General features: G+C 37.8%; 1 protein-coding gene and 1 pseudogene across 1 annotated transcript; both read left to right on the top strand.

Moving 5' to 3' along the window:
• Nucleotides 1–6,597: 6,597 nt before the first annotated feature.
• DEFB129 (defensin beta 129) lies at nucleotides 6,598–9,026 on the top strand. The gene is made up of 2 exons (XM_041732473.1): nucleotides 6,598–6,655; nucleotides 8,584–9,026. The coding sequence occupies exons 1-2, from the start codon at nucleotides 6,598–6,600 to the stop codon at nucleotides 9,024–9,026; spliced, it is 501 nt and encodes a 166-aa protein (XP_041588407.1).
• A 1,317-nt stretch (nucleotides 9,027–10,343) lies between these two features.
• On the top strand, nucleotides 10,344–10,648 carry LOC121477812 (annotated as a pseudogene).
• Nucleotides 10,649–12,430: the final 1,782 nt, after the last annotated feature.

A 12,430-nucleotide genomic window follows, 5' to 3' on the forward strand; every position in this document is an offset into this window, starting at 1 on the left:
AAAGGAATTCATCACAAGTAGACCAGCCTTACAAGAAATGTTAAAGGGCCCTCTTTAAGCTGAAATGAAAGGGAACTAATTAGTAACAAGAAAACGTGAAAGTATAATTTCACTGGTAAAAGTAAATATATAGTAAAATTTAAAACAATCTAATGTAAAGGTGATGGGTTAATTACTTATAAAGCTAGTAGGAAGGTTAAAAAGAAAGAGTAGTAAAATAACATAACCATAATAATTTGTTAATGGACACACACACAAAAATGTAAACTGTAACATCAAAAGACAAAATAGGAAGGGAAGAGAAATTTTAGGGCCCTAGAATGCATTTGAACTTAAAATGTTATCAATTTAAATTAGACTGTTATCAGTTGTTTTATGTAACTTTCGTGGTAACCACAAACTACAAACCTATAATAGATACACAAAAGATTAAGAGAAAGGAATCTAAGCATACCACTACAGAAAATAATCAAATCACAAAGGAAGAAAGCAAAAAGAAAGGAACCAAAGAGTAACAAAACATCCAGAAAACAATTAACATAATGGCAATAAATGCATACCTACTAACAATTACTTTAAATGTAAATGGACTAAATTCTCCAATCTAAAGACATAAAGGCGCTGAATGGATGAAACAGTAAGACCCATAAAAATGCTGTCTACAATAGACTCAATCCAGATATAAATACACACACTGGTTGAAAATGAAGGGATGAAAAAAAAAAGAATAGTCCATATAATGGAAACCAAACGAAAGTTGGGAGAGCTACACTTATATATCAGACAAAATACACTTTAAGGCAAAGATAATAAGAGACAAAGAAGGTAATTATATAATGAGGAAGGGGGGATCCAACAAGATGATAAAACGGTTCTAAATATGTATGCACCCAACATAGCAGCACCTAATAGATAAAGTAAATATTAGCAGACTTAAAGGAAGAAATTATAATACATTAATGGAAGGAAACTTTAATAGCCTAATTTCATCAATGAATGGATAACCTAAAGATCAATAAGGAAACAATGGGGTTATACTAGACATTAGACCAGATAGACTTAACAGACATATACTGAACATTTCATCCAAAAGCAACAGAATGTACATTCTTCTCAAACATACATAGAATATTCTCCAGGATAGATCATATGTTAGGCCACAAAATAAGTCTAAGTAAACTTAAGAACACTGAAATCATATTAAACATCTTTTCTTTTTTTAAGATTTTATTTATTTATTTTTATATATTTGAGAGAGAGAGAGAGAGCATGAGAGCATGAGCAGGGAGAGGTGCAGAGGGAAAAGGAGAGAAAGAAGCAGACTCCTTGGTGAGTACAGAGCCTGACATGGGGCCTGATCTTACCTCAGAGCTGAAATTAAGTCAGACATTTAACCAACTGAGCCATTCAGGCTCAAATGTCTTTTCTGACCTCAAATATCTCCTCTGACCATAATTGTATTCAATTTAAATTAATTACATAAAGAAAACTAGAAAATTCACAAATAAATGTAGATTAAACAACATGCTACTAAAAAACCAATGGGCCAAAAAATAAATTTAAAAAAGAAATCAAAAAAATACCTTGAGACAATGAAAATGGAAATACAACATACCAAAACACATGGGATGCAGCAAAAGCAGTCGTAAGAAGAAAGATCATAATGATACAGGCCTACTTTAAGAAACAAGAAAAATCTCTTATAAACAACCTAACTTCACACCTCAGGGAACTAGAAAAAGAAGAACAAATTAACCCCAAAGTTAGTAGAGGAAAGGAAATAACAAAGATCGGAGCAGAAATAAATGAAATAAGAATAAAAATACAATAGAAAAGATCAATGAAATTAAGAGTTGGTTTTTTTGAAAAGATAATTTGTTCATGGACAAATCTTCTCACCAAGAAAAAAGAAGATTCAAATAAAATCAGAAACGAAAGAAATGTTATAACTGATGCCACAGAAATCCAAAAGATCCTAAGAGACTCCTAGGAAGTTATACACCAAAAAAATTGGACAACCTGAAAAAAACTAAATAAGTTCCTAGAAATGCACAACCTTCCATGATTGAATTACAAAGAAATAGAAAATCTGAGCACACCAACAACTAGTAGGGAGATTGATCCAGTAATCAAAAACTTCCCAACAAACAAAAGGCCTGACAAGATGGCTTCACTGGTAAATTCTAGCAAACATTTAAAGAATTAATGCCAAACCTTCATAAACTTATCCTAATAATAGAAGAGAAGAGAACACTTCCAAACTCATTTTGTGAGGCCACCATTACTCTGATACCAAAATCAGGCAAGAATATCATAAGAAAATTACAGGCCAATATCCTTTTTTTAAAAGATGTTATTTATTTATTCATGAGAGACACAGAGAGAGGCAGAGACATAGGCAGAGGGAGAAGCAGGCTCCATGCAGGGGCCCGATGAGAGACTCGATCCCAGAACTCCAAGATCACATCCTGAGCCAAAGGCAGATGCTCAACTGCTGAGCTACCCAGACGCCCCACAGGCCAATATCCTTACTGAACAGAATTGTAAAAATCCTTAATAAATTATTAGCAAACAAAATCCAGCAGCACATTAAAGCTATCATACACCATGTTCAGGAGGGATTTATTCTAGAGATGGAGGATGGTTGAACATCTGCAAATCAATCAGTGTGACACAATAAAAGGATAAAAATCATATGATCATCTCAATAGGTGCAAAAATCATTTGACAAAATTCAACATCCATTTATGATATAAACTCTCAACAAAATGAGTATAGAAGGAACATACATCAACACAATAAAGAACATCTATGACAAGCCCACAGTAAACATCATCCTCAATAGACAAAAGCTGAACTCTTCCTCTAAGATCAGAAACAAGACAAAGATGCCCACTCTTAACACTCTTATTCAACATAATATGGGAAATCCTAGCCAGAGCAAATGGGCAAGAAAAAGAAACTAAAGGCACCCATGTCAGAAAAGAAGTAAAACTGTCACTATTTGTACATGACATATCATACACAAAGACCCTGAAGACACCACCAAAAAACTAGTAAAACTAATACATGTATGCGGTAAAGTTGCAGGGCACAAAATCAGTATACAAAATTCATTGTGGGGTGACTGGGTAGCTCAGTCGGTTGGGCGTCCAACTCTTGATTTCAGTGCAGATCATGATCTCAGGGTTGTGAGATGGAGCCTCACATTAGGCTCTGCACTGGGCATGGAGCCTGCTTGGGAACCTCTCTACTTCTCCCTCTACCTCTACCTCTCCCTGCTGTCTCTCTCTCTCTCTCTCTCTCTCCCTCATTCTCTCTCTCTTTCTTTCTCTCTCTCAATAAACACACCAAAAAAAATTGTGTTTCTAAACATGAATAATGAACTATTAGAGAAATTAAGAAAACAACCCCATTTACAACTGCATCTAAAAGAATAAAATAGGGACACTTGGGTGGCTCAGTGATTGAGCATCTGTTTTTGGCTCAGGTTGTGATCCTGGGCCCTGGGATTGAGTCCCACATCAGGCTCCTTGCAGGGTGTCCGCTTCTCCCTCTACCTATGTCTCTGCCTCTTTCTGTGTCTCTTATGAATAAATAAAGAAATAAAATAAAATCTTTATAAAAGAATAAAATAGCTAGGAATAAATTTAACCAAGAAGATGACCTATACTTTCATGACCTATACTTAAACTATAAGACACTGATGCTAGAAATTGAAGATGACACAAATAATGGAAAAATATTTCATGCTCATGCATCAGAAGAATTTGTATTGTTAAAATGTCCATAATACCCAAAGCAATCTATAGGTTCAATGCAATCCCTATGAAAATTCCTATAGAATTTTTTTAAGGGGATCCCTGGATGGTTCAGTAGTTTAGTGCCTGCCTTCGGCCCAGGGCATGATCCTGGAGTCCTGGGATCAAGTCCCACATCGGGCTCTCTGCATGGAGCCTGCTTCTCCCTCTGCCTGTGTTCCTGCTTCTCTCTCTTTCTCTGTCTCTCATGAATAAATATATAAAATCTTTTAAAAAAAAATAATTTTTTTAAAGAGAGCTGGGAAGAATCTTAAATAGGATCCATGCTCTGTGCAGAGCCTAACAGAGGGCTCAATCTCATGACCCTGAGATCATGACCTGAGCCAAAATCAAGAGTTGGAAGCTTAACTGACTGAGCCACCCAAGTGCCCGCCTCTCCAATAGAATTTTTCATAAAAATAGACCAACCCTAAAATTTGAAAGAACCACATAAGATCCCAAACAGCCAATTCACCCTTAAGAAAGAACAAAGCTGTAGGCCTTGTGTTTTCTTTTCTCAAGTTATATTACAAAACTATAGTAATCAAAACAGTATAGTAAGGGCCTAAAACCAGGTAATACAGAATAACAGAACAGGAGAGAGAGCCCAGAAATAAAGCTAGACATATATGGTCAATATGTTTAAGAAAAAGGAGGCAAGAATATACAATGAGGTAAGGACAGTGGTGTTGGGAAAATTCAATAGCTATAGGCAAAAGAATGAAACTGGACCACTGTCTTAAATTGCACACAAAAATTAACTCAAAGTATTCTTTCCCTTTGCCCATCCCCCCACTTGCACACTCTCTCTGTCTCTCAAAATAAATGATAAAATAAATCTTTTTTTAAAAATCTGACAACATAAAACTCCTAGAAGAAAACATAGGCAGTAAGCACCCTGACGTCAGTCTTGGTAGTGACTTTTTGGATTTGACACCAAAAGCAAAGGCAACAAAAATAAACAAATGGGACTGCATTAAACTAAAAATCTTCTGTACAGCAAAGGAAACCATCAACAAAAGGAAAAGGCAATCTACCGGATGGGAGAAAATATTTGAAAATCATATGTCTGATAAAGAGTTAATATCCAAAATATATAAAGGACTCAAACAACTCAACAACTATGACAAAAAATAAATGGGTGTACTATCTGAATAAATATTTTTCCAAAGAAGGTATACAAAAAGCCAAGAGGTTCTTTAAAAGATGCTCAATATTGGGGATCCCTGGGTGGCTCAATGGTTTGGCCCCTGCCTTCAGCCCAGGGTATGATCCTGGAGTCCCAGGATCGAGTCCCGCATCGGGCTCCCTACATGGAGCCTGCTTCTCCCTCTGCCTGTCTCTGCCTCTATGTCTCTCATGAATGAATAAATAAAATCTTTAAAAAAAAAAAAAAAGGTGCTCAATATCACTAATCATCAAGAGATGCAAATCAAAAACACAATGAAAAAAAAAAACACAATGAAATATCACCTCACACCTGTTAGAATGGCTATTATCAAAAAGATAAGAAACAAGTGTTGGTGAGGATGTGGAAAAAACAAGACCCTTGTGCACTTTGGGTGGGAATGCTAGTTGATGCAACCACTATGGAAAACGGTATGGAGATTTCTCAAAAAATGACAAATAGATCTATCAGATGATCCAGCAGTTCCACCTCTGGGCGTTTTTCTGAAAGAAACAAAAACATTAACTCAAAAACATATATGCACTCCCAGGTTCGTTACACCATTAGTCACAATAGCAAGACATGAAAGCAATGTTTAGTGTACCTTGATGAATGATGAATGAATGGCTAAAGAAAATGTAATATATATAATGGATTATTATTTGTCCATAAGAAAGAAAATAGTGCCATTTGCAACAACATGGATGGGCTTTGAGGGCATTATGCTAAGTAAATTAAGTCAGACAGAGAAAAGCAAATACCATATGATCTCATATATACAGCACCCAAAAATAAGATGAACTCATAGATACAGACAACAAATTGATAGTTTCCAAGGTACAGAGGAGGAGCAAAGGGGTAAAATGGGTAAAGATCATCAAATGGTACAATCATCCAGTTATAAAATCATCAAGTCTCAGGGGTGTAAGTTACTGCATGGTAATTATAATCAATAATGCTGTACTGTATATTTGAAAGTTGCTAGAGAGTAAGTCTTAAAAGTGTGGTGATGGATGTTAACTAGACTTACCATCATAATCACTTCACAATTTATACAAATATTGAATCATTATGTTGTACACTTGAAACAAATATGTTATATGTCAATTACATCTTAATAAAAAGGAAGTTAAAGTTATGCCAAGAGCTGCCTCCAACAAACTCATTCAATATGCATGTACTGAGCTCTTATGTTGATCCAATGCCCATGCTAAACATGGAGACACCAGTACAAAAAAAAAAAAAAAGACAGTCCTCTGAGACTCAATGACTATAGCAATTTCTGCGCTTCTGACTCTCCCATGTTAAGTGCGTTAGGCATAATTAGCTGACAAACAGAAAAATAAATATATTACTCTTGCCATGCTCACGTATTACGAAGGAGGGATGCAAAGAGCTTGCACTTTCTTTCATATCTTATATGTCCTATGTTTCTCCCAAGATCAAGAGCAGGGAATGTGTTGCACAGAAGTGTTCAGGGAAGGCTGTTCTCAGAATCAGTGAAAACATAGCTGCTGTGAGCTCTGGCTGCACTTCACTGCTCATGGCCTAAGGCCATGAAGAGGCCAATAAAGGCTGGAGCTCAAGAACGCCAACCCAGATCCAAGGTTACCTCTCTGGCACCCAGCCATGAAGCTCCTTTTTCCTATCTTTGCCAGCCTCATGCTACAGTACCAGGTGAACACAGGTAATGTGGAATCCTGGGTTTAGAAAGGGTCGGTAAGAGGAAGCAGGGATTTGGCTGTCCATGACAATGGGAACCCAAGCAATGCTGAAAAAGGAGATGCCCAAACGGACAGCTGAAGAGTTTGTTTATTACCTCAGTCATGCATCATCCCCCATGCATCCCCATAGGCCCCAACCCTAGACTCTGTCTGCTAGGGATACACAGGGAGCTATAGAGAAAGCAGGAAGTTATCTGCATACTCAGAAACTATCCAACATATAAGGGCTGCCTTCCTGCCCTCTACATGGCTATCATCTGGGACTCAGCCAAGTCTACCTCATTTTTGCTGTATTTCTAATTTAAAACATCTTTTGAAGCAAATGTTCATATTAGGAATATGGAATAAGGAATAAGTCCTTACCCTTATGTCAAAAAATCTCCTCTAAGGATCCAGTACATAGGTCTATGTTCTCCATCCCAACTTTTTCAGATTTTTACAGAATTTCATCCCTTTTCTTAGTCTTTGTCTTCTTGGAAACCCCCAAATCACGCATCCAGGTATCTGGGAATACATTTTAGCAAACAGCTGAACCAGAGGATTGGCCGTTGTTTTTTGGAAAGAATAAAGAAGCACGAAGACTTGTTTCAGAATAAAAGAATCACCTTGATATTTAGAATAATTGGCAGAGAAGGGAAAGTGAAAGAGTCGAGATATTTCTAATATTTTTAACTGGGACCTTAAGAGGAGAGTGGTAACATAAGCAAGTATGGCTGTGGTCTTGGGCAAAGTCACTTAGCTACTTTGAGCCTCAAATTCCTCATGAGTATAGCAGGTCAATCAATGTAGCTGCTTGAAATATAAGAATTCTACTGTTTTGTCTCTAGAAAGAAATGGTGTTGAAATGTATGTGAATATTAGGTACTACATAAGCTTCTTGTTATTTATGGAAAATGAGTTGAATTGTTAAGATTACAGAGTGAAAGAGAACTTTCTTGATTCAGAAAAAAGGGTGAGACATTGGGATTTTAAAAATCAGCAGATGAAGATGGGAGTACCAAACTAAGCAGAGAATTTAGAGCTATAGATAACCATGCGGGAGATACTTTGATAGAGATGAGATTAAGGCTGTGATGATGAGTAAAGGCCTCTGAGGGACAGAATGTCCAGAGAGACTGCAAAAGATAGAACACCATGCCCCAGGAACCACAGGTCAAGTGATTGTCAAGGAGGGTGAGGTCCATGGACCACTGGGTTTGGCAAGAAGTCAGCATTCCTAAAAGTCTAACTGATCTCTTTTGAAAGTCTTTCTTGGATTAGTTTTATGACAGATTTTGCTCTTGTTGGTATTTCCTAGGTTTATGAGGAAGGATAGTGATTCTCTGTAAGAGTCTACAATGTCTAAGTGTTTATAATGTCTAACTGTCTAAGCTGTAGGTCTAAAATCCTATCCTGGGGGTGCCTAGGTGGCTCAGTTGGTTAAGCATCTGCCTTCAGCTCAGGTCATGATCCCCAGGTCCTGGGATTAAGTCCTGCATCAGGCTCCCTGCTCGCCTGGGAGCTTGCTTCTCCAGAACCCTTCCTCTGCCTCTCACCATTGCCCCTCTCCCTCCCCCCACAGCCAGTCTCTCTCAGAAATAAATTTAAAATATTTTTAAATATAAAATCCTATCCTGAAGAAAAAAAATGTATCCCCTTTTCTTCTTTCCTCTATGTGCCCTTGATTTTAAAAGTTACTCAATGAGGGGGACTAGAGAGATTTATTTTGGATTTCAGGCGTGTATAAAAACTTCCTTGGCCTGTCAGCTGCTTCCATCAACATCCCTAGACACTACACTTAAAACTTAGCATTAATAAACATCCTCTTATTCTATTCCTCACCCTCCAGCACTCTCAACATCATATCTAGCTATTAACCTTAGCCAAATGGTTTTCTCTTTTCTTTGTGCAGAGTATTTTGGCTTGAGAAGATGTTTAATGGGTTTTGGAAGATGCAGAGACCACTGTGCCATGGATGAAAAAGAGATACAGAAATGCAAAAAGAAAAAATGTTGCATTGGACCAAAAGTGGTTCAAATGATAAAAAACTACATGCAAAATGAAATGTCCCACACACTTGAGGGCTCCCAAGAGCAACTACCAATTAACAAGAATTTTGATGTTGAGATGCAAACAAAAAATCGTATTTTATCTCTTCTCCCCAAAAGCAAAAGCATCAGCCCTTTTGCCACTGTTAGCACTCTTATTATCTCAAATACCACCAATATAAACTCTGTCATCGCCAACCCTGTGTTCTCAGGAAAGACTTCACATACTGCAATTTCTACCAAGAGTGACACCAAAGAAAGGAGAGATTCAGATACTGACTCCCCACCACCAGCACCACCACCATAGGCACTGCCAACACCATGGCTGGAGCCGGAGGAAGCAGATGAGCAGGGATGTGAGTCTTTCCCTTAAAACACCAAGTTCCTCTCTATCTTTGCTAGCTGTAAAATGAAACATAGGACTGCTTCCTCTGTTGTCAGTCATTCAATAAATACTTATTAAGCACCTATAGTTTACTTAATGTTATCATTCTCACAGAAACCTCACAGAGGAGATAGAACTGGAGAGGAATGGAATTTTAGTTTTCATGCCCAAGAAAGAAAGCAAGCACCAGGAATGAAGACTGTATCATTGAATTTGGCTCATGGATGGCCCAGATTAGGCCTCTGTAACAAGGATTTATGGTTCTCATATCATGTGCCTTTCTTGAGGTAACAGGACGAAAAACATCAAGAGACATTTTTTTTTCACAGATTTTGTGGAAAAGGCCCATATGCAAAAACAGAATGTGCAAGGGCAAGTCTACCTTCCCTACAGAAGAGCATAACTCAGTTCATGAAGCCATTTAAGATAAAAATATGGGAGAATAGAGGAAGGGAGGAGAGGTAAAGGGGATGTATAGGACTTCTGTCTCTGAGCCAAAGCATTTCAACAAGATTCCTGGGGAATCCCTGGGTGACTCAGCAGTTTAGTGCCTGCCTTCAGCCCAGGGTGTGATCCTGGAGAACCAGGATCAAGTTCCTGCATGGAGCCTGCTTCTCCCTCTGCCTGTGTTTCTGCCTCTATCTCTCTCTCTCTCTCTCTCTCTCTCTGTGTGTGTCATGAATAAATAAATAAAATCTTAAAAAAAAAAAAAAAAAAACAATATTCCTGACAGGACAATAGGCAATAGGCAGAGCGATGCTTCCAATAGATACAGAATGCAGACTACAAATGCAAACCATATGAGTAATTTTGAATTTTCTAATAGCTACATTTAAAAAAGCAAAGCTAGATGAAATGAATATTAAAAATGCGAATTATTTAATGCAATAAATCTAAAACATCATTTCAACATATAATCAATATAAACACTGAGATGTTTTGCATTCTGTTTCTGTACTAAGTCTTTGAAATCTCATATGTACATTACCATTACAGCACATTTCTCTCATAACTTCAACTCCTGCTAAACATGTGTCTCCTAAAGAACCCCAAGCATCTTACGAGTGAGTCCCTCCCTACTACAGCTATTTGCCAAACTCTTGAATTACTTAATTGTTGTCAAACAATTTGCATTTTTGCACACACACCCTGGGTTTGAGTTTACTAATAAATCAAAAATTACTATGTAGGGGAGGGGGGCCCTTTTGTGCTCAGTTCCTATGTACACACTTTGAAGCCATGAGTCTGACTTCCGATTCCAGCACAGTAGTTGAGTGGATCACAGCAGTTACCATTGCTGCTGGGACAGTTGCAACTAGTTATCTAGCTTACAAAAGATTTTGTGTCAAAGGTCATTGCAGCAAATCTATCCAGAAAGATAGTCCCAAAATAATACATGATTTTGACACAGAGGGTTTGAGAGATAAAGCTGTACAATGCTGTTACTAAAGCTCTGAAAAGTTTCTGTGATGGGGCTCACACAAAACATAACAGAGGCTGGAGACAACATGAGACCTCTAATTATGAAGAAAAAAGAAACTTAAACAGTTTTGATGCTGCAAACTGACTTGTCATGATGTTACCTGAATGTTTAATTAAACTGACCACCACTATCTAATTCAACTTCCCTAGATTCTTTGCAAACTGCAACTTTCACATTCACAGCATTTGCCCTACTTAAAACGTTGTGGTGCATATGCATATTTGCTTTAAAAAAAAATAAGGAAAAATAAAAACCAACTTCATTGTTTGTGGGATATCTTAGTCTTAAAAGGATCTATTTGGGCAGGCCTGGTGGCCCAGTGGTTTAGCGCCACCATAAGCCCTAGGCGTGATCCTGGAGGCCCAGGATCAAGTCCCACGTCAGGCTCCCTTGCATGGAGCCTGCTTCGCCCTCTGCCTGTGTCTCTGCCATTCTCTCTCTCTGTGCCTTTCATGAATAAATAAATAAAAATCTTAAAAAAAAAAAAAGGATCTATTTTTTTAATTTAAAATAATGACATTAGAATACAGTTGTATGTTGAAGTTCACATATTAAATTATTCTCAAAATCGTGTATATGCAGATTGTATTTGTGAGATTCAAAGAAAAATGATCACCCTGTCATAATAATTAGTGAACCTAAAATGTAAATTGGGTATGATTCACCTACATTAATTTCTTAATACAATCTAGGAAAACATCTATTATGACCTTGACTTTCTTCTTTTTTTAAGTTTTTATTTAAATTCCAGTGAATTAACATACAGTATAATATTAGTTTCAGCTGTACTTGATTTTCTTCTTAACAGTGGTAAGGACACTGAATGAATATGGCTTCATGCTTTCACAGTTTCAACCAAAATGAACTATAAATGTTATTCCACTTAATTGCAAGTAGGCCAGGTCAAGGGGATGGTAACTTTTGTATTCAATTTTTTTCAAGATTTTATTTATTTATTCATGAGAGACACAGAGAGAGAGAGAGGCAGAGACATAGGCAGAAGGAGAATCAGGCTTCATGCAGGGAGCCTGATGTGGGACTTGATCCCAGAACTCAAGGATGACACCCTGGGCTGAAAGCAGACACTCAACCACTGAGCCTCCCAGGCGTCCCTGTATTGATTTTTTTTTTTTAAGCACATTCATTTCTTCAGTCATTCAGCAAATATTTTTTAGCATTTACTCCTTCCTAGTCTCTGAGCAAGACACTAAGGATTGGGAGATAAATGACCTCTGATTGCTTTTGTATTGTAAAACATTCACAGTCAACTGAGATAGAGAAATAGAAAACAAATGACTGTGGAACAATACGATGCCACAGTAAAAGTGCTCACTGCCACTAGCAAGTAGAAGAGCCTTCAGGGGTGTCTGGGTAGAGCAGTCAGGTAAGCTTCTGACTCAGGTCATGAAATGGATTCCTGCATCAGGCTCTACTCTGTGCAGGAGTCAACTTGGGATTCTCTCTCCCTCTCCCCTTCCCCGCCGCCCTCCCTCTACCCAACAGAATAGCTCTCACTCAAATAAATAAATCTTTAAGAAAAAAAAAAAAAGAGCCCTCAGCCCTGGTTAGGCAGGAGGTGGGTGCAGAGGCTGAGGAAGAGGGGAAAGAGGGGTGGGCTCTAGGAGGAGGCAATACCTGATCTGCTCTTAAAGACTGAGTAAAGTTAGGTCTCTTTGTGTGAGGTGGGACTTTTGGAGATAGGCAGAGAGACTGCATGACTAAGGGTGTGGGGAGGAAGAAAAGGAGAGAGAACAGAATGTATGGGCTCTCCATTGCCAAAGAGCCTGGGCATTCGAGTAGGAGAGATATTTATCTGATCTTTGGGATTTGAGTAGGAGAGAAC

The sequence above is a fragment of the Vulpes lagopus genome, chromosome 18 (assembly GCF_018345385.1).
Source record: "Vulpes lagopus strain Blue_001 chromosome 18, ASM1834538v1, whole genome shotgun sequence".
In the NCBI taxonomy this organism is placed as follows: Eukaryota; Metazoa; Chordata; class Mammalia; order Carnivora; family Canidae; genus Vulpes; species Vulpes lagopus.

Excerpts from the sequence above, each read along its gene's own strand:
- DEFB129 (XM_041732473.1), top strand. The coding sequence starts at position 6,598 with ATGAAGCTCCTTTTTCCTATCTTTGCCAGCCTCATGCTACAGTACCAG. Across the intron at positions 6,656-8,583 it reads ACAGTACCAGGTGAACACAG|AGTATTTTGGCTTGAGAAGA; the intron begins GTAATGTGGAAT and ends TTCTTTGTGCAG.